Genomic DNA, 24913 nt, shown 5'->3' on the forward strand with positions numbered 1-24913 from the left:
TTTTTTTAAACTTTCCCTGAGCTATAACACCAAGTCCTCCTCCTGCTATTGTGGCCACATTATCTCTGGCAGGTAAGTATGAGAATCCATCAAGAAATTCTGTACTAGTTTAATGACCAGCTGGTAAGGGGATATTGCAGAAGCTAAGCAACCAACATCCTCTACTGCCAGAGGAAAAGACATCCATTTTGAGGTGTTTCAACCATTTCCTATAGGATGAACATCAGCCCCTTAAGCTGTTTTCCTCAGTGGCAGTCCTTATAAGGGGGAGTAATAAAAACCCTGCCATTCAAGTTCAGTTCAGCCAATCTACCTTTGTCAGTTCATTGATTAATGTGTGCTAGCACAGAGACCTGGGGAGACTGAAATCGTCCTAAAGAAGCATTTCATTGAGGAAGCTAAGAAGCAATAAATGGGTACTAGCATGGATGTGTGTTTTGTGAGTGTGCATTTCACATGAGTTAAAATGTTTCATGAAGAACAACTGGTACCTTTGGAAAGGGAGGAAGAGTCACCAGAGGGTGGGGGGAGGGGAGAGGGAACTTTGCTTGCTAAAATAATCATCCACAAGAGGGTTTTATTGTTTTGCAGCTAAAATTAAACCAGTAAATTATTCAATATAATGTTGATGTCAACAGCTGTTGCCATTCAAAATGAGACCTTTTGCTGCTTTTGCAAATCTAATTACAATGAAGCCATTAGGGAAATGAAAGTGAGATCACAGAGACACAGTCTGGATCTGTTGCTGATGTGTCTTCCTCCCAGCTCCTTTAAATCACAGTTATGTAATGAAGGGAAATACATATAGGCGGGAAGATAGAAGTAGGAAACTGTGAAAAAGAGATCGTTTTCTCTGAACGGCAAGATCTTGGATCTTGGCCAGGAAGGAGGATGAAGGTGTATTACAGAACAAATCCCAAAATCTCACCTGGGAACCGTAAGCAAATACAAAGGAAACAGCCTTCAGCAGGGTGATGCTACAGAGTTGTGGGCAGAGAGAATTGGAATGCATCATGTTCAGGGGCATATGCCTAAACAGAGTCTCTAATGATTGATTCAACCCTGTGTGTTTTTCATTTGCATTTTAGCCTTAGGCTCCCCCTTCTTCTAGCAGCCTCCCTGATGCCTAAGATCACTGAATTCAGACAAGTGAATCAAGCCTGAGTCTATGATTTTTGGACTTCGAAGTACCCATTTCTGCTCTATTACTGGCCAGCACTCTACTTTGAAAGCTTTTGATGAAATACATTATATGGAGGATTTTTATTTTGCAAATTTAGTATAAAAAGCCATACTAGCCCATGTTAATATCATGCAGGCTTTGGTCAAGTATGCAACTAATGACTATTTTAATTTTGAAATGTGTTTAATAACATGCAAATGTCTACCTGACCTTAGAGATTCAAGGTATAGGCTTTCTAGGCCAGCTTCTCCTATAGCCACCAGCACCTCTTTTATAAGTCTCAAAAGTGCTAGTTTGATAACCTAAGAACTAAGTTAATTGTAATGGCCTTTTCATCACATTTTAGAAAATACTTATCTTTAATTTTTTTAATGACACCCAAAAACCAAAATCATCTACATGAAATCTAAAAGGCACTTACTCCACTGAAGTTATGTTGAATGTGCTGGTCATAATGAGTGCCTCAGATGAAATACTTATATTTAAATTTGTCAAAACGTGTGACTACATTGATGCAGTATTCTTTTTACTAATCCAGATGTTAGCTTTCCATGCTATAGTAGGGGGTTTCATGAACAAAAAGTTCAAGACCTGAGTCTTCCCTAATTTATCTAGGCTGGCCTTTGAATTTATGTAAATGAATGAATGAATGAGTAAATTCATGCAGACAAGTATACATGCATACATACACACATACAAACAATCATCAAGGCCTGTTCTGAAATGTTTCTGAGTTGATAGTACCTATCAATGTTTATCCTTTACTGAGATGCACCCAGTGTCACCTAAATGTAAGTAGATGTTTCTAGTGTCATGGAGGACATGTATATTTCCAGTGTCATAGAAGAAGAATTGCACAAAATACAAAAGGAAGAAAGATTTCCCAACAATTATACAAATTTTAAACTTTTATCAAATAGAAGATACACACATATGTATCTGTATAAATATATACACATATATTCATTTACAAACATGCATATATTATATGTAATCTGCATATATTGCTGTTATATATACATAGACATATATCTATAAATGATATGGATATAGATATAGATACCTATTGTGATCTTCAAAATAACCCTCTAATGTAGGTAATTTTCTCTATCTTAGAAGTGAGGAAACTGAGGCTGAAATAACCTTTCAACCTTAAGTGATTTGCCCAGTATCATACATATAGTAAATATCTTCAGCTTAACTCAGGATCCCTGCCTCGAAGTCTAATGCTCTATCCAGTAGCCTACCTTGTCCTTTTTAAATACCAATAGATGGTGAAGATGTCAAGATACTCTGGCTTGTGGATAACATTGCACTGATTACATCAAAATCCAGAAGACTACTAATCCTTCTCACTGAGATGCATGATAACTCAAAAGTGATTGCCCTAATAATCCTCCCAGGATAAATTAAGCAGATGAAGAATCCATATAATTCATATTATGATAAGCAGCTGAGTGAGTGAATTATTGGTTTTAACCCACCAGTACATGTACTTTGGACAGGTAGAGCTGTTGAATACTGAGCTGGGATGAGAATGTAATAGGAACAAAGGAGGCATGATATATTACATTGGGGAAATTAAATGACCTTCAATGGTACCAAGCTGTTTTTTGCTATGCACGCACACACACACACACACACACACACACACACACACACACACACACACAATACATATAAATGTTTGTGTGTATATATGTATGTATATATAAATATATCTTTCAAATAAGATTTGTAATAATAATTCTATAGGGCTATGAATCACATAACACTTTGATCTCAGAAGACTCACAATTGTAGCTTCACTCAAAGATCAATAGACAGACACAGTGGGTATGCATGGGCTGCAGCATTATTACTGGCAATAACGCGGTCATAAGAAATGACATAGAATGTATCAGCTGTACATACTTTGGTCTGAATTCCTCAAGGATATGTCATTTCATCAGTGTCAATAATCCTTCCATGGCCAGGTCATTCCCCCACAGACAAAATAGTCATCACTAGGGCCAATCTGTTGACGAGTCTCTTTGAATTTATCCTGGCTGGGCCCCAGAGAACAATATAGTCCTTTTATATCCAAGATGTTGGTCAAAGCCTTTTTAGCTTAATTGAACTTTCCAGAGCTTATTTTTTCCTAGCTTAGACCTTGAAAATTAAGGGCCAACTCCATTCAACCAAAAGGCATTACAATGGATATTTCATTAAAGCACACACACACAAACACATACACATACACACACACACAGTTATACAATTACATATATGTTATAAAATAGTAATGTAATATTTATTTATATGTTAATCTCTATGAATTTGGTTAACTAGCGTATCATCCATGCTGTGACTGCCAATACTCCCGTGCTTCATTGTAAATGTGCTCCAACTGATATGTTCTATCCTCTAGTAATAGGAGTTTACAACCCAAACATCACTGTTTATCACTCTTATTCATATCCTTCCATAAATTCAACATGGTGTATACACCTTATGCTAATGGATTCCTTGAGTTAACCTGAAATCACAAGGATATAACCAGACCAGGTAGATTGTTCATCACATTCCTTGTGCTTGCTATATGACCAACCCAACTTTTTTTTTTTGGAGGAGGGAATGCAGGGTGGTGGGGGTTAAGTGACTTGCCCAAGGTCACGCAGCTAGCAAGTGTGTCAAGTGTCTGAGGCCGGATTTTAACTCAGGTCCTCCTGACTCCAGGGCCAGTGCTCTACTCACTGCACCACCTAGCTGCCCCCAGCCCAACTTTTAATCACATTTTATAACATCTTTCCTACTATTTCTGTGTCATAATACCCTGTATGTAACCCACTGCACCTTTTTTTGTGCCCATTATACATCTCTTTATTGCCCTTTGGACAATATTCAATATATTAAATCAGCTTTTCATCATCAAGGATTATGAATTGACCACATTTGGGCTCTAACATCACAAGACTATGTTCTTTTTAGAGGAAATAAAAATGCCCTGAAGAAAACACAGATGGGAAGAGAATAACAGCTAGACCAGGTAAAGACAGCGTTGGTCCATGATAGAGATGACTCCATTCTGAGGGAATTGAGGAATCAATTTTAAAGGTATTTGAAGGAAAGAGAGATATCAAAGACACGGGGGAAAATGTAAGAACTTTTTTAATATCAAAAAAATCACCTTAGAGAACATCAGTTACTGCCAACCCTATACATCTATTTTCTCATAAAAGTAATTTTCATGAGAATAATCTACACATGACTATTTATAGACTATATCCCTAGAGAGAATGGAGTCAATTAGTTTCTTCTATATTGGGGCTTAGAAGTCACTTCAGAAGACATTCCAAAGTTGTTTCTATGTATTAACAAACCCATCAGTATAGAATTCCCCAGAGGAAACTGGTTTATGAAAAGATGTATTTTAAGAAAATGAACCTTGTCCTCCTGCCAAGTTGTTAAGTTTTATGTAATTAATGGCACATATTTCTGCCCAAAAATTCTTTTGAATTCCACCACATTCCACAGATCGAAAATGATATTATTCCAAAAAAGATTGAAATATCTATCAAAGAAACTAGAAGGCTACCAGTCTCACCATTTAAACTCCTTTCCCTACAGGTTTGATGGCTTGGTTAGGAACACATGCTATTTCATGGCATAAGAGACCTTGGGTTGGTTTATGACATTGTGTTCTATCACTTTGTACAGAATATGATTCTTCACATCAATTGCTAATTAAAAAGTTGGATGCCAGATATGATTAGAATTCCTCTTTTTGGGAAATTCATTTGTCCATTAAAAACAAATTATGTGCTTTGCTCTAATATGTTGTTGATATCCTACAAACACAAAAGATTTATTAGTGCATGGTTTATTTCTATTGTCAGTCAAATAAATATTTTCAAATTTCTATTTGGAAAACGTTCAAAGCAACCATTAAAAAGTAGCCACCATAAATTGGTTGTTTCCATCTCACTGGGACCTTTAATTGTTTTGAACATCAATCAATTCCAGCTTTATTAGATTAAATATAGAAGTGGTGCTAATAATGTAGAAAAATGTGAAAATACCTTGATAGAAATTAGGGAGCTGTCAGCCTTCTGCTGATCATCTAAGATATCTCTGGGTGCATGAAAATAAACTTTGATAGCCTGGACTTGAGAAACATGATGGCTGTAAGGAAGCAACCAAACTAGGTGTTCCTCCACTGTAGTCACTGTATAGAGTAAGAGATCAATGTCTAGCCAGGAGGCAGCTGGTGTCACAGTGGATAGTGTGCTTCCTGTGGAGTCAGGAAGATTTGAATTAAAATCCTAGCTTGGAATAAGGCATTAGATGTATTGTTTAGATATAATTTAAGTATAGGTAGGTAGGTAGGTAGATAGATTGATAGATAGATAGATAGATAGATAGATAGATAGATAGATAGATAGATATGTGCATCTACCTCAGTTGCTTCTGAAAATGTGCAACTTGGAGTGTTTATTTCTTTCAAAGAATTTTAATACTTTGCCCAAATAAGCCTAAATTGGCAACATTATTTTTCAGCTGCTAATAACATTTTAGTTTTTTTGTGAATTTTTTGGACCATAAAAATGAATTAAATATGCCAAGGAGCTACTTTTACATGGTGAACTAAGCAATGAAATAGAACTTGTACCACTGAGGAAATATTTTAAGAGCTAGTATTTGACTTGAATCAAGAGAGATTCTCAATATCTAATTTTTCATACCTTTTCCATACAAATTCTATTCCAATTCAAAAAACATTTAAATAACATTCATTCATCAAATATTTAGCAAATAATTACAATGTACAGTCATCATCTGGGGGATACAAATTAATCAGCAGAACATATATTAAGCCACTACTATGTTCACAGTGCCTGACACATAGTAGGTGTTTAATGCATGTTGATTGAATTGAATTGCCAGGTATTATGTGAAGTGCTAAGGGTACAAATACAAGAAAGATCCTCTGTCCTTAGGAGCTTAAATAGTTTATAGTCTAATATGAAGAAGAACAAATAATGCCTTTATAAATAGAACTTGGTAACCACATTAGAGAAATAGAGCCAAAAGTCTATATGAGTTCATTTTCAGATTTCTTCCCATTCAAAATTCACCTGTAAATATCTTCTTCTGGGTTTATCAAAGGCAGAAATTCAGTACTTAATATTTTCCCCACATTTGGAGAGTTAGAGTCTGCTACTTAGTTTACTAAATCAAAATAGAACCACAGCAATAACAACAAAAACCTTGTCTGTCAAAAATGCTATTCTAAGAAGACTGTATAGATATAGATATGTGTGTCTAGCCTTATGATGCTGATCCAAATGTATTGTGGTATGTTTCTTTAAATATGCTAAGTCACCATTGTTGTAACTTGATTCACAGGTTAATGTCCCAGAGCTGAGGAGGCTAATAATTCATCTTGTCTCACTTTAGTCTAGCTATTAATGAAGAAGAACTTCTTAACAAGCAAAATGTTAAGATTCATATTTAAAAAGTCAAAAGATGGGCTGTCTTAGCTAGTATTAATTTTTTTATGTTTTAGATCACTAGTTTCTGTGAATTATCTGAAGTAATAAAGGACAGTCTACATTTAAAGGGAAGCACTTTTATGCCCATTTACAATGGCTCTAATTTTGAACTGCTCTTTTGTTTCAGAGAATGAAAGCCTAAAAAACTCCATGCTTACAGTTCATAAGTGAGCTAGTAAGTTGGGGCCGAAAGAGTCTTTAAAGAACTTCTGAAGGGGGAAAAATTAGGTTTATCAGAAGGCAAACAAAAGATAATTTACTTGACATCTAAATTTCATAAATTGTTCATTCATTTTTCTATATACATATACAAATGTATGCTGTTTAGTTGATTAGTCGTGTCTAACTTTTTGTACCACTTCCTTATTCAGCTCATTTTACAGACAAGATACACAAAAGTAATTGTGTCATGACTGCATTTACTACCCATGGACAGGCCATTCCACTTTACCACAACATGCTAGGTTAAACCTCAAGGAATTCATTAACTACTTGGACCGCATCTTATTTATTTGCTTGCAGAGTGGATGTTTATTCACCACTATTGCCTTCCATATTATGGAAGTTTGAGCACACACACACACACACATACACACACACACACACACACACACACACACACACACACCCACCACTGGTGTTTTATTTTTATTGGAGGGGGGGCATTGGCCTGTCAGAATAAGACTATTTTAAAGGAGACTGTCAAGTTAAACTGAAATTCAGTAAAATAAGTTATTTGGTAGAAAATGAAGTCATGTTTAGATTTAAGTATATTTTAAGGGCAATTGCCATTAAGGAATATAATCTCATGGTTGATTTTGTGCTGAATCCAACAGCATGTTAACTTTCTGGATGCCCACTCTTAACCAAATCCATCTAAGGTTAACGTTAAGTTACAGAGTAATGAAACAATTTTCTTAATGATATTTTACGTCAATTTAAATGAATCTTAAAACAAACTAGTTTTATAAGAGCAATCATGGTATTGCCATTGAATTGTCAGGTTTTCAACAATACAGATATGTGTGAAAGTAACAAAATGATTGGATCTCCAAATTTTTGAAAAGGCTCTACTTGTTTGGAAGAGATACACAGAAATCAGTTTTCTTCACTCTGTCCTTATTTTATATGGACTCTCCTTGAAAGATCATTTCATTTTTTCACTGCATTTACATCAAATAATTATTTTGTCTCAGATTTTAATTTCATGGGATCCTAGAAAACACCCAAGAAATATAGTTAGGAATTTGATATGTAAAATATTTGTTTTTCTAATCCCTCTGAAAATAACTAATTTTTTCTTTCCTTTTCTTTTTAAAAATATCTGGATATGCTGCAGGTGCATAGGCTCAAGTATTGATGACTGCATCGGCCTGATGGATAGGTATTTGGCGTGCTTACTTCCCATGTTTCTCCCTCCTGATGCTCCAAGTGTGAGCAGGGTGCATGAGTGTGCATGTCCCTGTGAATGGCGAGTGATATTTTCTGTTCTGTAATTGCCTGCAGGTGTAGCGGTCCCTCTAGTCATGACTGCATTTACTACCCATGGACGGGCCATTCCACTTTACCACAACATGCTAGGTAACATCTACCATGTTTCCATTTTGTCTCTCAAATCTTCTCCCAGTTACCCTAGATAAGAAGTACTAACCAGTTTAGTTTTTATTTTAGTTAATAATCTATGGATCAAGAAAGATTTATAGAAATACCCAGAATTTCCATTGCTATTTATTAACGTCCCCATCCCCATCCAGTAAAATGTCAAAGTCTGGTTCAGCAATGTCACTGGTTAACCTAGAAAATAAAAACATAGTGACAAGCCAGTTACTTAGAGTTTTACTGGAAAATTTAAAATTCATAGCTCTGTGATTACAGAAAGGCAAATTCATGATGGAGGAATGTAAAAGTATGTGGTTAAACCATTCCCTAAATTAATCTTTGATGGCTGATAGCTAGATTCTGATTTTTTTTAAAAAAATTAACTAATATAAACTGGTTGGTATGTTTACTACAAAGTGCTCAATAATGGTTTTGTCTTCCAGTTTCATTGAATGAAATATTTCATAGTAATTTTTGCCATTCAGCAGCAAAACATCTGCACATCAAAAATTTTGTGAAAAACTGTCATTTTCAGGCTCTTTGTTCATACCCTTATTGTGAGGACCATTGCATCTTTTAGGATCTTTTAACTGGTGCTTAACAAGTAGAAAACTGGGACTTTTGGTCAGGTCAATTATCAAAGTAGAATAATGACAACTGAATTATGTAGATTAAATGATTTGATATTATATATGCTATTGCATTATAAGTATTTTTCCTATAAAACCAACTGTGAAATCAAAAGCTTTGAAGAATTGACTCCAAGCAAATTGACCTCAATCTCACTGGCGATTATTTGCCATGGTCTAAAGCTCAATTGATGAGACTAAAGTTCCATCTCGGTTTTCAAAGAGAAAACAATATTCCGTGGACACCATCTACTCCATACCCTTCTCCTAAAGCTGGTTAAACAATATGACAATATGTGACCATATTGCCAAAGAAAGAGTGTGAATATCATCATGCAATAAGAAGAAAAGAAAGCCAAAAAAAGAACATACTTAATGGACAATAGGTCACTAATGTCACCCATGTATTTGCATGACAGCACATTTGTTGTCATTGTATGTCTTGATATCATGGTACTTTTCCATCCCTGATGTCTGGTTATTCAATAGTAGCCGTTATACTCAGTAGACTATTTGGGTAGCCTGCATATGGTATTGTTATCAAAGTCTTACAACTGATGAAGCTTTTAAGTTTTGATTTATATTTTTATAGATTTTTATTTCAAGGAGCTGATAGCACCTGTTCTACATATTTCAGAATCTTGTTAATTAGAAGAGGAAATCATTTGTTTTCCAACTCACAGTTGCTATCCTAGTTTAGACCTTTACCACCCCTAACTACTGAAATAATCTTCTAATTGGTCTCCCCACCTTTAATATCTTTCTTTTTCTCATCTATTCTCCACAAAGTTGCCAAAATTAGCACCCTATGGAATAGGTCACTCTCTTGCTGAAAAAATTTTCAATGGCTCCCTAATTATGTTTAGGTTAAAATGCAAACTTCTCACCTAAGATCTTATAGCCCTTAACAGTAAAGCTTCAAGCTACTTTCCAGGCTTATTTCATGTTACTTCCTTTTTATTCTTTCTGTTCTGACCATACTGGCCTCCTTACTATTTCCTGAACTCAGTGTTTGATCTGCCTCCTCAGTGCTCCTATAGGTCATTGTTTAGTATGGAAACCATCTGACCTTCCACCTCTTAGCTTCCTTCAAAGCTCAGTTCAGGTTCTATTTCCTTAAAAACTTTCCCAATTTCTGCTTCCCCAATTTGGGTAGTGCCTCTTTCTCTCCTTAAATTAATTTGTATTTACTTATCTTTATATGTGTTGTTTCTTCTTGAGGGTAGAGACAATTTTGTTCTCTTCTTTTTATGCACAGTGCCTTGAACATAGTAAGTGATTAGTAAATATTGGTTCAATTGACTTGAGTTTTATATAACTATATCTATATGTATGTGTATATATCTATATTTATCTATATCTATATAGAGATTTGTATCTATATCTATCTATTATCTGTACCTATTTCTCTCTCTCTCTCTCTCTCTCTCTATATATATATATATATGTATATATATATATATATATATATATATATATATATCAGTATGCAAATATTCAGTGTATTTCTTTTTGCTTTTGAACAGAAGCCTGCTTTTGAAGCCAGTTTGGTACTTAGATGGGCTTCAGTACGTGTATAAGAAGGCTAGATGTGACTGTGGGGTTTTTTTGGGGGACATTGAAATGGATCAGGAAAAGATTCTAAGCAAATTCCTTATTCTATAAACTTAAAATTGCAATAAATTCTTTCTTCACTAGGCCCATACAAGTGTGAACCTGTATTAAAATGAAAGAACGGTCAAGAAAATCTCTCAAAAGTCCTTTCTATTTTTCTCATCCTCTGATGACATTTAAAGCTGTGATTTTAATTAATTCAATGAAATAAATGTTAATCTCCTAGCTATAGAAAGAACTGTTCTAGGACATGGTGAAAAACAAAGTTTAGAGGAATAAGTGTCCTTGTCTTAATGCAGGTGACAGTTTATTTAGTGGGGGCATATGGCAGGTATGCAAATAACTCTTTAATATCATATATGCAGAAGGGCATTATAAAGTACCAAGTAATGTCTTTTAAAGAAAAAAATGTTTTATAAATATGGAAGATATAGGAATGTTCTTTGAAGGAGATTTTTCATTTAGAACTTTAAAAGATGAATTCAAAAAGCAAAGAGGAGGTGATAAGAACACACCAGAAATAGAGGATAGTATGATTAAATGCACAGAAGTGGTAAAGTATAGGGTCTGTTTGGGAGACAGGGCAATTAAGTTTGGTTAGAATGTTGAGAAATTAGAGATAAATAACATAAAATAAGGCAGGAAGGCTAGGGTGGTTCAAGTTATAGAGGATCTTCAATGCTTGGCATAATAAATACAACCAATTTTTATTGAACTGAGTTAGAAAATGTAGAAAATTGCTGGAGTGATTTGCCATTTTCTTCTCTAGCTCCTTTTACACATGAGGAAACTGAGATAAATGGGGTTAAGTGACTTCCCCAGAGTCATACAACTGGTAAGTGTCTGAGGCCAGATTTGAACTCAGCTCTTCCTAACTCCAGGCATGGCATTCTGTCCAATGTGACATTTAGTTGTTCCAAGTAACATGATTAGATCTCTGAAAAAGGAAAATATCTTCCAGCTATGAGGAATGGAATGGAGGTGTGAGGAGCAAGACTTATAATAATAGGATGACAGTAAAATTAGAAAGGATGGAAAGAAAATATTTGGAGCCAGGAGAAACAGAACTTAGTTATTTAATGGACATGGAAAGTGAAGAAAAAGAGGAGAGAAGGCATTACCAAAGCTTCAGACATGGAAAACAGGGTACCTCTTAGAGAAACAGTGGATTGAGGACTGATTTTGTAGGTGGAAGTGATAAGCTTGGTTTGGTGTATATTATGTATATGGCAGTATGGCTGGGAAATTCAGGCAGAAATATTCTATTAGCAGTGAAGGTTAGGAGCTGTGAAGTGAGACAGAGACAGAGGGAGACAGAGATATGGAGAGAGAGAGAGAGAGAGAGAGAGAGAGAGAGAGAGAGAGAGAGAGAGAGAGAGAGAGAGAGAGAGAGAGAGAGTTGGGAAAATTGCTTTCCTTACTGGGAATTCCTTTCATATGATGGGTCGGACTAGATAATTACTGAGTTCCCCACCAATTCTGAAATTCTGCAGTTTGTCTACTTAGAGGTGAAAGTTTAACCTTTATGAGTAAAAGAAGTCACTAAATTGAACTAGGTCTTAACTGACAGACAGGGACACAGGACAGTCATTGATGAGAAGTTGGTTTTTATGGAACACACTGTATCTGGACTTTTTTAATGTGTCTAGTTTTCTTTTGGTCACTGTAAATTATACTAAGAGTGTCTCTGTACCACATATTTAGCGTTTCTATTCCCTACTGCCCCATTATGCTGAATTCTGCTGTCTAAATCAGCAGAAGAAAAATTGAAGTTTTAAATGAAAACTGGTGAAATGTTTCCAATTTCCTTTATCAGCTTGCATTTTCAAACCTGTGTTATTCTTTCCCAGTTCTACAATTCACAAATTGGTTTTCCACACTCCATTTAGCTTACAGACTGCTGCTAGAACTTCTTCCAGGTAAATTGGATGGGATAGTCTACATTTTTTTTACTTTAGCCCATTCTAGAACATGGTACTTATTCCCCAAATGACACCTAGTATTTCAGAGCATTCTCCTACTTTTCCTTTTATATTAAATGATCTAAATATCTATTGTAACTTTTGGTTAGTTTGACTGACTGTCAAGATTTCATATTAATTTATATGTACAGCAAATTTTATTATTTTTTGTTCTAATTTTGATGTAAAATATTTTGACATGCATTTTATCCTACTATTTCTACATGGACTTTAATAAAATAGATATGACTATTTTCTGTTCTTTGGCAGGTTTATAATCTAGTCCTAACACATATATACATATATTTTCCATACATATTACATATACACACTCATGGAGACAAACACAATTAAGATATCTATACCCAGTTTTGACTATATTCCATAATCAAATGTACATTGCAAAAACGTTTCATCTTATTAACATATGTTCAAATCATACACTGACCAAGAAATGTAATAATGCAACATCCATGAAGTTCTTTCATTGTGACTGCTTTCTGTAATTCAGTACCTCTCATGTATAGTACTGATCCACAAAAAGCAATGTTTTACTTCAGCTCACTGAATGTGAACAGCCTGGAATTTGGAAATCTTCCAAATTCAGTCACATTAGAATGTATGCCTCATACACTATTGTTCCATAATAAACAAAAACTGATGCTCTTCATTATGTATATTCTAACCCACTGTACTTTGTACATTTTTGTTCTACTTTTGAATAGAGGAAAGGTCAAAAAGATAAGAGTGACATAGTTTTTATACTTGACCGCACTCTAATATATCAAAAGGAGGTGAAACAGAAAAATAAGTTGTGTACACCCATTTTGACTTTACGTTAGTATACAGTATAAGATGTTGATCTATGCCTAGTTTTGCCATATGATTTTCCAGTTTTCCCAGCAGTTTTTGTTAAATAGTGAGTTCTTATCCCAGAAACTGGAGTCTTTAGGTTTATCAGGCAGTAGATTACTATAGTCAGTGACTACTGTATCTTGCATACCTAATCTATTCCAGTGATCCACGACTATTTCCTAGCTAGTACCAAGTACTTTTGATGATTGCTGGCTTATAATACGTCTGGTACAGCTAGGCCATTTTCCCTCGTATTTTTTTTTCATTAATTCCCTTGATATTCTGCACCTTTTGTTCTTCCAGATGAATTTTGTTACTATACTTTCTAGCTCTATAAAATAATTTTTGATAGTTTGATTGGTATGACACTGAATAAGTATATTAACTTCGGTAGAATTGCCATTTTTATTATATTAGCTCAGCCTATCCATGAGCAACTGATATTTTTTCTAATTATTTAGATGTGACTTTATTTGTGTGAAAAGCATTTTGTAATTTTGTTCCTGGGTTTGCCTTAGCAGGTAGCCTCCTGAATATTTTATATTGTCTACAGTTACTTTAAATGGAATTTCTCTTTTTACCTCTTTCTGCTGGACTTTGTTAGTAACATATAGAAATGTCCATGATTTATGTGAATTTAATTTATATCTTGTGACTTTGTTAAAATTGTTAATTATTTCAAATAGTTTTTAGTTGATTCTCTAGGATTCTCTAAGTATATCATCTTATCATCTGCAAAGAGTGATAGTTTTGTTTCTTCATTGCATATTCTAATTCCTTCAATTTCTTTTTTCTTCTCTTATAGCTGCAGCTATCATTTTTACTACAATATTGAATAACAATGATAATTATGGATATCTTTGTTTCACTCCTGGTCTTATTGGAAATGCTTCTGGCTTGTTCCCATTACATATGATGCTTACTTTTTGATAGATGCAACTCTTCATTTTGAGGGAAACTCCATTGATTCCTATGTTCCACGGTGTTTTTAATAAGAATGGGTATTATATTTTGTCAAAAGCTTTTTCTGCGTCTATTGAGATAATCATGATTTTCTATTAATTTTGTTATTGATATGGTCAATTATGCTAGTTTTCTTAATATTGAACCATCCCCGCATTTCTGGTATAAATATTACCTGGCCATAGTGTATTAACCTTGTGATGATAAGTTGCTATAATCTCTAGGTGAATATCTTATTAAAAATTTTTGCATTTATATTCATTAAGTAAGCTGGTCTATAATTTTCTTTCTGTATTGGTTCTTCCCAATTTAGGTATCAGCACCATATTTGTGTCATAAAAAGAATCCTATAGGACTCCTCTTCCCCTGTTTCCCCCAATTGAAATTAATTTTTCTTTAAATGTTTGGTATAATTCACTTGTAAATCCATCTGGCCCCAGATATTTTTATAAGGGTGTTCATCAATGACTTATTCAATTTCTTTTTTCTGAAATGAGATTAAGTATTTTATTTCCTCTTCTGTTAATCAGGGAAACTTATATTTTTTTGTAAATATTCATCCACTTCACTTAGATTGTCAGATTTATTGGCATACAGATGGGCAAAATAGCTCCTAATTATTGTTCACCCTTTTCATTTTTGATACTGGTAATTTGGTTTTCTTCTTCCTTTCTTTTTAAATAAATTAACCAAAAGTTTATCCATTTTATTTTTTTATAAACCAGCTCTTAGCTTTATTTATTAGTTTAATAGTTTTCTAAATTTCAATTTTATTAATCTCTCTTTAATTTTCAGAATTTCTAATTTAGTATTTTATTTGGCATTTTTAGTTTTTTCTTTCTCCAGCTTTTTTAGTTGCATGCTCAATTCATTGATGTCCTTTTTTCTCTATTTTATTCATATAAGCATTTAGAGATTTAAAATTTCCCCTAAGAACCACTTTGGCTGTATCTCAAAAATTTTGGTATTTTGTCTCATTATTGTCATTCCCTGGGGTGAAATTATTGATTGTTTTATGATTTATTGTTTGGCCCTCTCATTCTTTAGGATTAGATTATTTAGTTTCCAATTAATTTTAGTCTATCTTTCTATGGCCCTTTATTGCATGTAATTTATATTGCATCATGATCTTAAAAGGGTGCATTTAGTATTTCTGTATTTCTGTATTAGATTGTGAGATTTTTAGGCCTTGGTACATGGTCAGTTTTGGTGTAGGTACCATGTATTGCTGAGAAAAATGTGTATTCCTTTCTATCCCCATATAATTTTCTCCAGAGGTCTACTATATCTAACTTTTCTAAAATTCTGTTCATCTTCTCAACTTCTTTGTTGTTTATTTTGTGGTTAGATTTATTTAGTTCTGAGAGGGGGAGCTGAGGTCCCCCACTAGTATAGTTTTGTTGTCTATTTATTCCTGTAACTCCCTTAACTTCTCCTCTAAGAATTTGGATGCTATACCACTTGGTGCATAGATGTTTAGTAATGATATTACTTCGTTGTCTATGGTATGTTTTAGTAGGACATAGATTCCTTCCTTATCTATTTTAATTAGATCTATTCCTGCCTTTGCTTTGTCTGAGATCAGGATTGCTACCCCTGCTTTTTTTGCTTCAGCTGAAGCATAATATATTCTTCTCCAGCCTTTCACCTTTGCTCTGTGTATATCCCTCTGCTTCAAATGTGTTTCCCATAAACAACACATTGTAGGATTATGGTTTTTAATCCACTCTGCTATCTACTTCTGTTTTATGGGAAAGTGCATTCCATTCTCTTTCACAACTATGATTACTAACTGTGTCTTTCTCTCCATCCTATTCCACCCTGCCCCCAGTTTATACTTTTCTCTCTCTCTTCACCCTTTCCCTCCTCACCAGTGTTTTGCTTCTGACCACCACCTCCTTCACTCTGCCCTCTCTTCTATCAGCACTCTTCCCTTTCTTTCCCTTTTCCCCTACTATTTCTTCCCTTTCTTCTATTCTCCCCTCCCTTTTCTTTCACCTTTTCCCTCCTACTTCTCTATATAGTGTTATAGCTTTCTATAACCAACTGCATGTGTATGTTATTCCTTCTTTGAGGCAAATCCAATAAGTGTAAGGTTCAAACAATGCTTGCCCCACCTTCTTTCCTCTACTGTGATAGGTTTTTGCCTCTTCCTGTTATATAATTTGCCTTATTTTTCCTTCCCATTTCCTCTTCTCCTAGTACAATCTTTTTTCACCCACTAATTAATTATTTTATCATCATATCACATTCAATTTATTCCCATACTCTCTATGTATATCCTTCTAAATGCCATAATAAAAATACAGGTCTCAAGAGTTACCAGTATCATATTTCCTTGTAAGGAAATAAACAGTTTAACTTTATCGAGTAACATCTATGCTTTTCTTTTCTCTCCTGTTTACCTTTTAATGCTTCTCTTGAAAATCAAATTTTCTGTTCAGGTCTAGACTTTTCATCAGCAAAATTTGAATGTCCCTTATTTCATTGAATTTCCATTCCTCCCTGAGAGATTATGCACCAATTTTCTGGGTAGTTGATTCTTGATTTTAATCCAAGCTCTTTTGCCTTCAGAATATCATAGTCCAAACCTTCTGATTCTTTAATGTATAAGCTGCTAAGTACTATGTAATCCTTCCCATGGCTCCTTTTAATTTGAATTGTTTCTTTTTGTCTGCTTGCAGTATTTTCTCCTTGACCTGATAGTTCTGGAATTGGGCTACAATATTCCTTGGACTTCTTATTTTGGAATCTCTTTTAGGAGATAACATGTGGATTCTTTCAATGACTATTTTACACTCTGGTGTTAGGTTATTGGGGCACTTTTCCTTGACCATTTCTTGAAAGATGTTATCCAGGCTATTTTTTTCTCATGGCCTTCAGGTAGTCCAATAATTCTTAAAGTATCTCTCCTGGATCTATTTTCCATGTCAGTTATTTTTCCAAAGAAGTATTCCACTTTTTCTTCTTTTTTTCTTCTTTTGGTTTTGTTTGACTGATTCTTGATGTCTCATAGAGTCATCAGCTTCCACTTGCTCAATTCTAACGGTGTTTTTTTGTTTTTTACAAATTGTTTTCTTCAGTTAGCTTTTGTATCTCCTTTTCTATTTGGCCAATTCTACTTTTAAAAAAGTTGTTTTCTTCAGTGGATTTTTTATTTTCCATTTGTCTAATTCTATTCTTAAGGACATGTTTTTTTTCAGTCAATTTTTTGCTTGCTTTTCTAAGCTATTGACTCTTTTTTTGCATAATCCTCTTGCGTAACTCTCATTTATTTTTCCAATTTTCTTCTCCCTCTCCTACTTGATTTTTAAAATTCTTTTTCAGGTCTTCCAAGAGGATTTTTTGGACTTGAGACCAATTCATATTCCCCTATGAGGCTTTTCATTTAGAATTTTGACATTGTTGTTTGCTTCTGACTTTGTGTTTTGATCTTCCCTGTCACCATAGTAGTTTTCTATGGTCAGGACTCCTTTTTTCTTTTTACTCATTTATTTTTTAAAAAGTTGAGCTCTGATCCTGCTATACAGAGGGAGTTGTCCTAAGCTTCTTGCACTGGGAGCCAGGGGCCTGGCTTTTTGCACCAGAGACTCTGGGGCTGGAGGTCTCACAGCTGACCAAGACAGCAAAGCCTTGGTCACTGATCTGTGTGTGCTGGTGCTAAAAGCCTCCCACTGGGTTGTCTGAAAGTTACCTGTGCTAGGCTCTGTTCCCCTTTCACTCAAGTAAGTCAGACTTTTCCTGAAGTCCTTCTAAGTTATCTCGGGCTGGAAAGTGTTTTCACTGTCTTTTTGTGGATTCTATCACTCCAGAATTCTTTTACAATCTTGATTTAACATTGTTTCTAAGGGAAAGTCAGGAGAGCTAAGACAACTTCCTGGCTTCTCTATGCCATCCTAGCTCCTACCCCAGCAATTTTATTTATTATCTAGTACAAAATAGTTTAGATAATTACCCTAATATAAATGGAGCTCTAGATCTGGTATTGCTAGCCCTCTTTCCTTTGTATTTTTTTTTATTGACTGCCTTGATATTCTTGACCTTTTGTTCTTCCAGATGAATTTTTAAAAATTTTTTCTAGCTCTAAAATATTTGTTAGTTTGATCGTATGGTACTGAATAAGAAAATTAATTTAGACAGTATTTTCATTTTTATTATACTGGTTCAGTCTACCTTTGAACAATCAGAGTTTCTCCAACTGTTTAGATCAGTCTTTCTTTGTAAGAAGACTGTTTTTAATTGCGTTGATAAAGTTCTCATGTGTCTTGGCAGGTAGATTCCCAAGTGTTTTAGATGTTTTAAACTTTGTATAAAATTTTCATTTTTAGCAAACTGACAGTGCCCTTCATTAAGAATATGAATTATAAGGCAGAAAATAATAGGAATTTTTGTCATTTTTCCTCAGAAATGCATTTGCGTTCTCCTGAATATGATCCTTAGCATCTATGTTACTGACAGTTTTTTCTTTTCTTAGTGAAATCAGACAATTTAGAGATATATTCATGTAAATGTACTTTATCATTTTTAAGCAAACTGGAAGAATAGAATCATGTTCTGTCAGATCATGAGAATATTTAGGGGACTATCCAGAAAAATACGCAAAAAGAAAAATTCCTTTTCATCAGACGCAAATACATTTTAAACCAGAGTCAGTTATCATTGAGGAAATGCTTAATAGTAGTAGGTGCTATGTGAATGGACAGAAGAAAAGAAAATGGAAGTCACAGCAAAGTGCTAAGGATAATTCTAAATAGAGGAAAACTTGTGTTCTCCAAAGTACTGTGGCAAATTTTTTTGCAATAGTATTTGCTCCTAAAAACCACTTTCTAGAAATCAGCCTGAGCCTTTAAACTGTGATCATTACCAGAAAGACCTCTCTCAGCATTTTGAATCCAAAATAAAAGTTGATCCTTTAAAGTATTATGGTATAGTTGATAGAATGATGAATGGAAGTGTTAAAAATAGAAAATAATGTAAAATATTCCATTGTGCTTTCTCTTCCTTCCTCAAACATTTATTTGTAGTCTACAAATTGATTTTTATGCACTTTTCCTGAATTTAATCTCTGGCATATAGATTTGCAATCTACTTCTGTGGAGTTAAGAAAATATTTATTTGGATGCCTGAGTTCTGTTCCTAAGTCTGACGTGAAACAGCTATGTGACCTTGGGTATACTGGTTAGAGATGGAAAATACTTGATGCAGTGACCTAGCTCAAATCCTTCATGGTCCAGAAAAGTGAAGTATTTTCCCAGTTCATATTCTTCCTGGGTCTCCTTTTCTCCTCTGTAGATGAGATTGTTGGACCAGATGACTTTGAAGGTCTCTTCAATTACAGTCATTCTGTGTTGCTAGTTAAGTGTCTGATGTACCCACTCAGATTGTAATGCCTTGGTCTTGGAAAGCAGTGCTACATAGATATTCCCCCATGCAAATGATGATTATTTCCGTATCACAACCTTTTCAGTGCTCTTTCACCCATGCCTCATTCCCAATGTAGACAAAAAAGTTTGTTTTATTCTATGGATTGCTTTCCCAATACATTGGGGAAGAAAGGTAAAGCAATTCTATGTCAGCAAGTGTAGAAGACTCCCTTGCTTCCAAAGGGAATGATGGGTAAATTTCCTCCCATCATTGTGTTATTGATGGATCCGAAGCCTGTTTTGAAATTCAGGACAAAATAGAACTGAATGACAGACACAATAAATTAAAATGTAAAAATAAATCAAAGGTAACTTTATGACTAATCTAAGTAATATGAAGAAATTATTTCTGTGCATTGGTATTTGAAATCATGAATCACATTTCCAAAGGGCCTTGTTTAATTTGAAAGCTCAATTCATGCGCTGTGAGAATATTTATCATTTTATTTTGGCCTGATTCAAATAATAATAAAAACAACAAAGCATCTATGCAGCATGTTAAGTTTTAAAAAATATTTTAAGAGATGGAGAAAGGAATAAAGGCACCTACTATGTATCAGGAACTATGCTAAGCACTTTAGAAATATTAATCCATTTAATACTCATAACAATCCTGTGAGTTTGCTACTCTTATTATCCCCAATTTACAATTGCAAAAACTGAGGGAAATGTACGTTAAGTTACTTGCCCAGGGTCACGTAGCTAGTAAGAGTTCTGTGTGTGTTCCTAAAACAGGAACAAGCATGTGCCCTCAACCAAGAATTCCCAGCCTGAGTATACTCTCAGATTAGACACTGTCTAATTTTTTAGCTGACAAGTAATAGTCAAGCTGTCAAACTCATCTCAAGAACTAGATTAGGCTTCCTCCTTCTTTTGTTGAGGCCATTTTGAGTTAGCTGACAGGTGTACAAACAGCACCAGCACGGAGTAGGAAACATGTGTGTGCCTCCATAAAAGGTGTTTACTTTTTCCAGCTTCAATAGAGTCCAGAAAAGATGAACTAGAGAGGGAAAGGATGTGATTACTACAACTTTATGTGAGGCTGTGTTTCACGCATTTTATTAAATGCTTATAAATTCATACACGGAGACACACATATTTACATAACTACATAATACATACATATATACACAAACCCAAGTTGGGGATTGTGGTGGGGAAGATATTCATGAATAAACTGAGAGAGATCTTATGTAAACAATTATGAAACTATAGGATTTTTTAAAAACGTACCATTCTCTTGCTCTTACTTTTCCCTGGCTATCCTCATGCCTGAAATTTTCTCCCTCTTTATCTCTACCTCCTGGTTCCCTTGGCTCCCTTAAAGTACCAGCTAAAATTTCCCCTTTCTGTAAAAAAAAAAACCTTTCCCAGTCTCCCTTAAAGCAAATGCCTTCTCTCTGATGGTTATCCTCAATATGGCCAGTGTATATAATATGTTTGTATATAATCTTTGCTCCATAAGACTGTGGGATCCTTGAGAGTAGGGACTGACTTCTGCCTTTTTTTTTACATCCCCAAAACTTAGCACAGTGCCTGGCACATAACAGGCACATAAATACTTGTTGATTGTCTAGTGTAGGGTGCCCCCAGGGTGGGAAATACCTCTGATGGGGTGATGGGACCTGGACCCCAAAAGGCAAAGGTCATGTCTCTGGAAGCACCATGAGTCTTAGTAAACCCCTGTGAGAAAAAAAATCTTTCCCTATTAAAGACGCATGCAGACCTGACCCTGTAATTCCTCAGATAAAGGCTATCATCGCAGGCATAGGGTGCCTGCCCAAGGACTGCTCCTGGCAAACCTTTGTATAAATATAATCATCTAGTCCCATCAATAAAGCTATCTTTGTTGACTCCATGTATTTTCCCATACATTACAGTAGCCCAGCACCCAGAGTACTTGCAAATACTGAACACTCCTTAATCCCACATAATTATCATACTTGGCATTCTTTTCACTGTCCCTTTTCCATGAAAGTGTTAGCATCACCCCCATTAAGTTGCAAATTCCATAAGGAACTTTTCCCACCTTATTGGCATCACAATAAACTTTGCCACTTGGCTGGAAGATGTTTTGAGTGTGTGAATGTCAGGTGTAGCCTGACATTTTTGGTGCCCCAGCACCCCTAAACCACATCACCTCCAACAATGCAGATCCACAACTCATCAATGACTTAGTTATTGAAGACTGGTTCTAAAGAATTGACTAAAGCCAGTAGAGGTTAATATGCTTGCTCAGGTTCTCTAGTGAAGGGATTTGTACCCAGATCTTCCTAACTTCAGGCCTAGTGCCCTACTATACCACACAGAAATGTTTGATTCTTTCCCACCCCTTTGAAACAAATTTAGGAGTTTAAACTCATCATTGAACAACCTATCTAAATACTGTGTTTTTAAATAAACTTTCAATTTAAAATTGTTTCTTATGACACAACTAAACAGTCCACATTCAAAAGGAACAAGTTTATGTAAGTGGAGGTCACTTTTCACTGTTATGATTTGCATATATCAGAAAAAACAATGGTATAATTGGGAGTATGGGGAACCAATTCCTTAATAATTCCCTCTGTAGCTTATGCATACACCGAATTACAGCCTAAGTAAGTTTGTTCCTATTTTCACATTTCCCATTTAGCTAAAGAAAGCTAATTAACTAGGACCCCCTTCTGTGAAATGGTTACAGAAAATGATGTGTAGATATTAACTCAAATTGTGTTCTCTTCATACTTTTTCCTATTACCTCAGCACATTCCCCACCTAATCATTCCTTCACAAACACAGGATTAGTTGATATACTGTGTATGTATACAAGAGCTAATTAACAGTGAGACCTTTGCTTCAGCAATGAAATCCTCTCACAAGGATTTCATTCCCCCCACATGGTACATGGTATAATTTCATTCTAATTTCACAGTAACTCAGAAGGACAGAATGAATGATAAGGAAAGGGAAACCCGCCTCTAATAAACTTGGAGTGCTTGCAGCCATCCTAGCTTTTATAGCACTCAGTTCCTCTGCTCAGAGTCAAGAACTCCATATGTTCAAGCCATTTATAGAATAATTATAGTCACTTCTAGTAGAATTTTTTAAAAAATCTTTTTCCATAAAAGTTTGCTTGTGGGAGAAAAAACATCTTTATTTATGAACTAAACAAAATCTTCCCATTATCCTATTTCTTGCTTTAAGTTGTCAAGGCCTACGAACCCCAATTTCCAGTTTTAAGTTAAATGATATAGAAGTTAGAGCCAGAGGAGGGCAAGGGAAAGGGGGAATAATAAGTGTACCCCCAAAAAAGAGAGGAAACTTAAACAATGGGAGGAAGGGGACTGCATATAGATCATGGGATTGAATTCAGTCATCCTTCCTATAATATAGCTGCTTTTCTTTTTTTTACAAAGCTGCATACCAAGTTTTGGGGTCATGCTTCATTGTTAAAGTCATAGGATAAAGCTAGAAGAGACCTCTTTTTACAGATGATGAAACAAAGAGGTTAAGTGATTTGTACAAGGTCACACAGCTACAAAAACAACAGCCAGGATTAAAATCCCTATGTCTTGAGTCCAAATTCAACTAATGATTGTCATTATAGACCAATTTTTGGATCTTTTTTCCAGCTTGGGTATGCATTGTTTCTCTGACTTTGTTACATTTTGATTTTTTATAATTGCCCCACCATTAATATTTTTTTTCATATTTTGGAAGATCCATAATTTCATTCGTGTACATACTCCTTTCATCTAAAGTGATCTCAACTCCTCCATTATTAAATAGCTATTCTAGTTCATTGTAAGCAGGGATTGCTTCATTCCTTGGGCTTTTTTACCCATAGTGCCTAGAACAGTGCCTACAAGATGGTAGTGACAAAATGACTGCTTGTTGATGATTTATTGCTTTGGCAGTGATCCTCTCCTTACTTTTGCATTTTCAAATACATAGACTGGGCCTTGGATGACAGAAATTGGGGAGGGAATAAGCATTTATTAAGCAATTACTCCATTCCAGGCACTGTGATAACCACTTTACAAATATTATCTTAACCCTCTCAACAACCCTGATAATTGGGTGCTATTATAATCATTTTACATGTGAGATGACTGAGGCAAAGAGATAGGTGACTTGCCCAGGGTCACATAGATATCAAATATCTGTACCTCTGCTTGAAATCTTTGTTGTTTGATATGATCTTGAAATTCTCTGATGGGCACAGATTCAATCTAGCTCAGGTCAGTTTAATCTGGCCCTCTGGTATCAGCGTCACAAATGCTCAAGCTCCCTAAGAGACTACCCAGTATGATGAATCTTTAATAAACTTTGTTTTTATTTGGCTGAAAAAAAGAAAGAAATTCACTGATAGATCCACCAAAAACCTATAAAGAGCTGTTAGATGAATTTGGAGGAATAAAACTATCCACAAGTATCAAAATTCACCTCAAATTCCATATATGACTTAATAAGCCATTTTGATTTTTTTGTTATTGGTTAAAGGTTTTTCAAATAGGAATATTTACTATAGTTTTTAAATGCCTTTAAATAAAGCAGAGATAAATATGAAGAGATAAACTTTTTAAATGAGTATTCTAAATGGTAAAGAACTTTGTACAAAATCATTAATAAAATTTCTAGATGACTAATATTCCCTGGTCAAAAAATCATTCCAGATATAGGACCTACGTATTTCTTGAAACTATTTAATCCCTTCTCTTAATCTACTCAGAGCTTAAAAAATAGTTGTTCACCATTCTTTTTGTAAATATTACCTCCCAAACCAGCAAATAAACATTAGTATTTTCAAATAAGCGTAGCCCTTATTGTATTTTCCTCTTCCCCTGCCTTTCCCCTATTTAAGAAATAAGAGAAATATGAGTTTTTTATGTTTGTTTCCAAAAAATATACCCTGATGAGGACAATAACTTGAAAGTCCCTTTGGATGATTTCAATCTTATTAAATAATATTTAACTTGTGAGAAAGACTTGAGTTCAAGTCTTATCTTAGACATTTTTTTACCTGTGTGACCCTGGACAAGTCATTTACCCTCTGTCAGTTTTAGTTTCCTTATCAGTAAAATAAGGATAAATAATAGCACCTACTTCTTAGGATGCTTGTGAGGGTAAAATGGGATGTTTATTAAATGTTTTATAAACCTTAGAGACC

At 34.7% G+C, this 24913-nt stretch overlaps 1 protein-coding gene across 1 annotated transcript in view; it reads left to right on the plus strand.

Annotated features, from left to right (window-relative positions):
* The window catches only part of LOC118847131 (receptor tyrosine-protein kinase erbB-4), a 275926-nt gene that overhangs the window by 140386 nt on the left and 110627 nt on the right, over positions 1-24913 (plus strand). The window contains exon 14 of the mRNA XM_036755723.1: positions 8057-8101. Coding sequence (XP_036611618.1) covers positions 8057-8101 — 45 coding nt within the window. The remainder of the gene's footprint in view (positions 1-8056; positions 8102-24913) is intronic.

This window comes from Trichosurus vulpecula, chromosome 4 (genome assembly GCF_011100635.1).
Source record: "Trichosurus vulpecula isolate mTriVul1 chromosome 4, mTriVul1.pri, whole genome shotgun sequence".
NCBI classification, from domain to species: Eukaryota; Metazoa; Chordata; class Mammalia; order Diprotodontia; family Phalangeridae; genus Trichosurus; species Trichosurus vulpecula.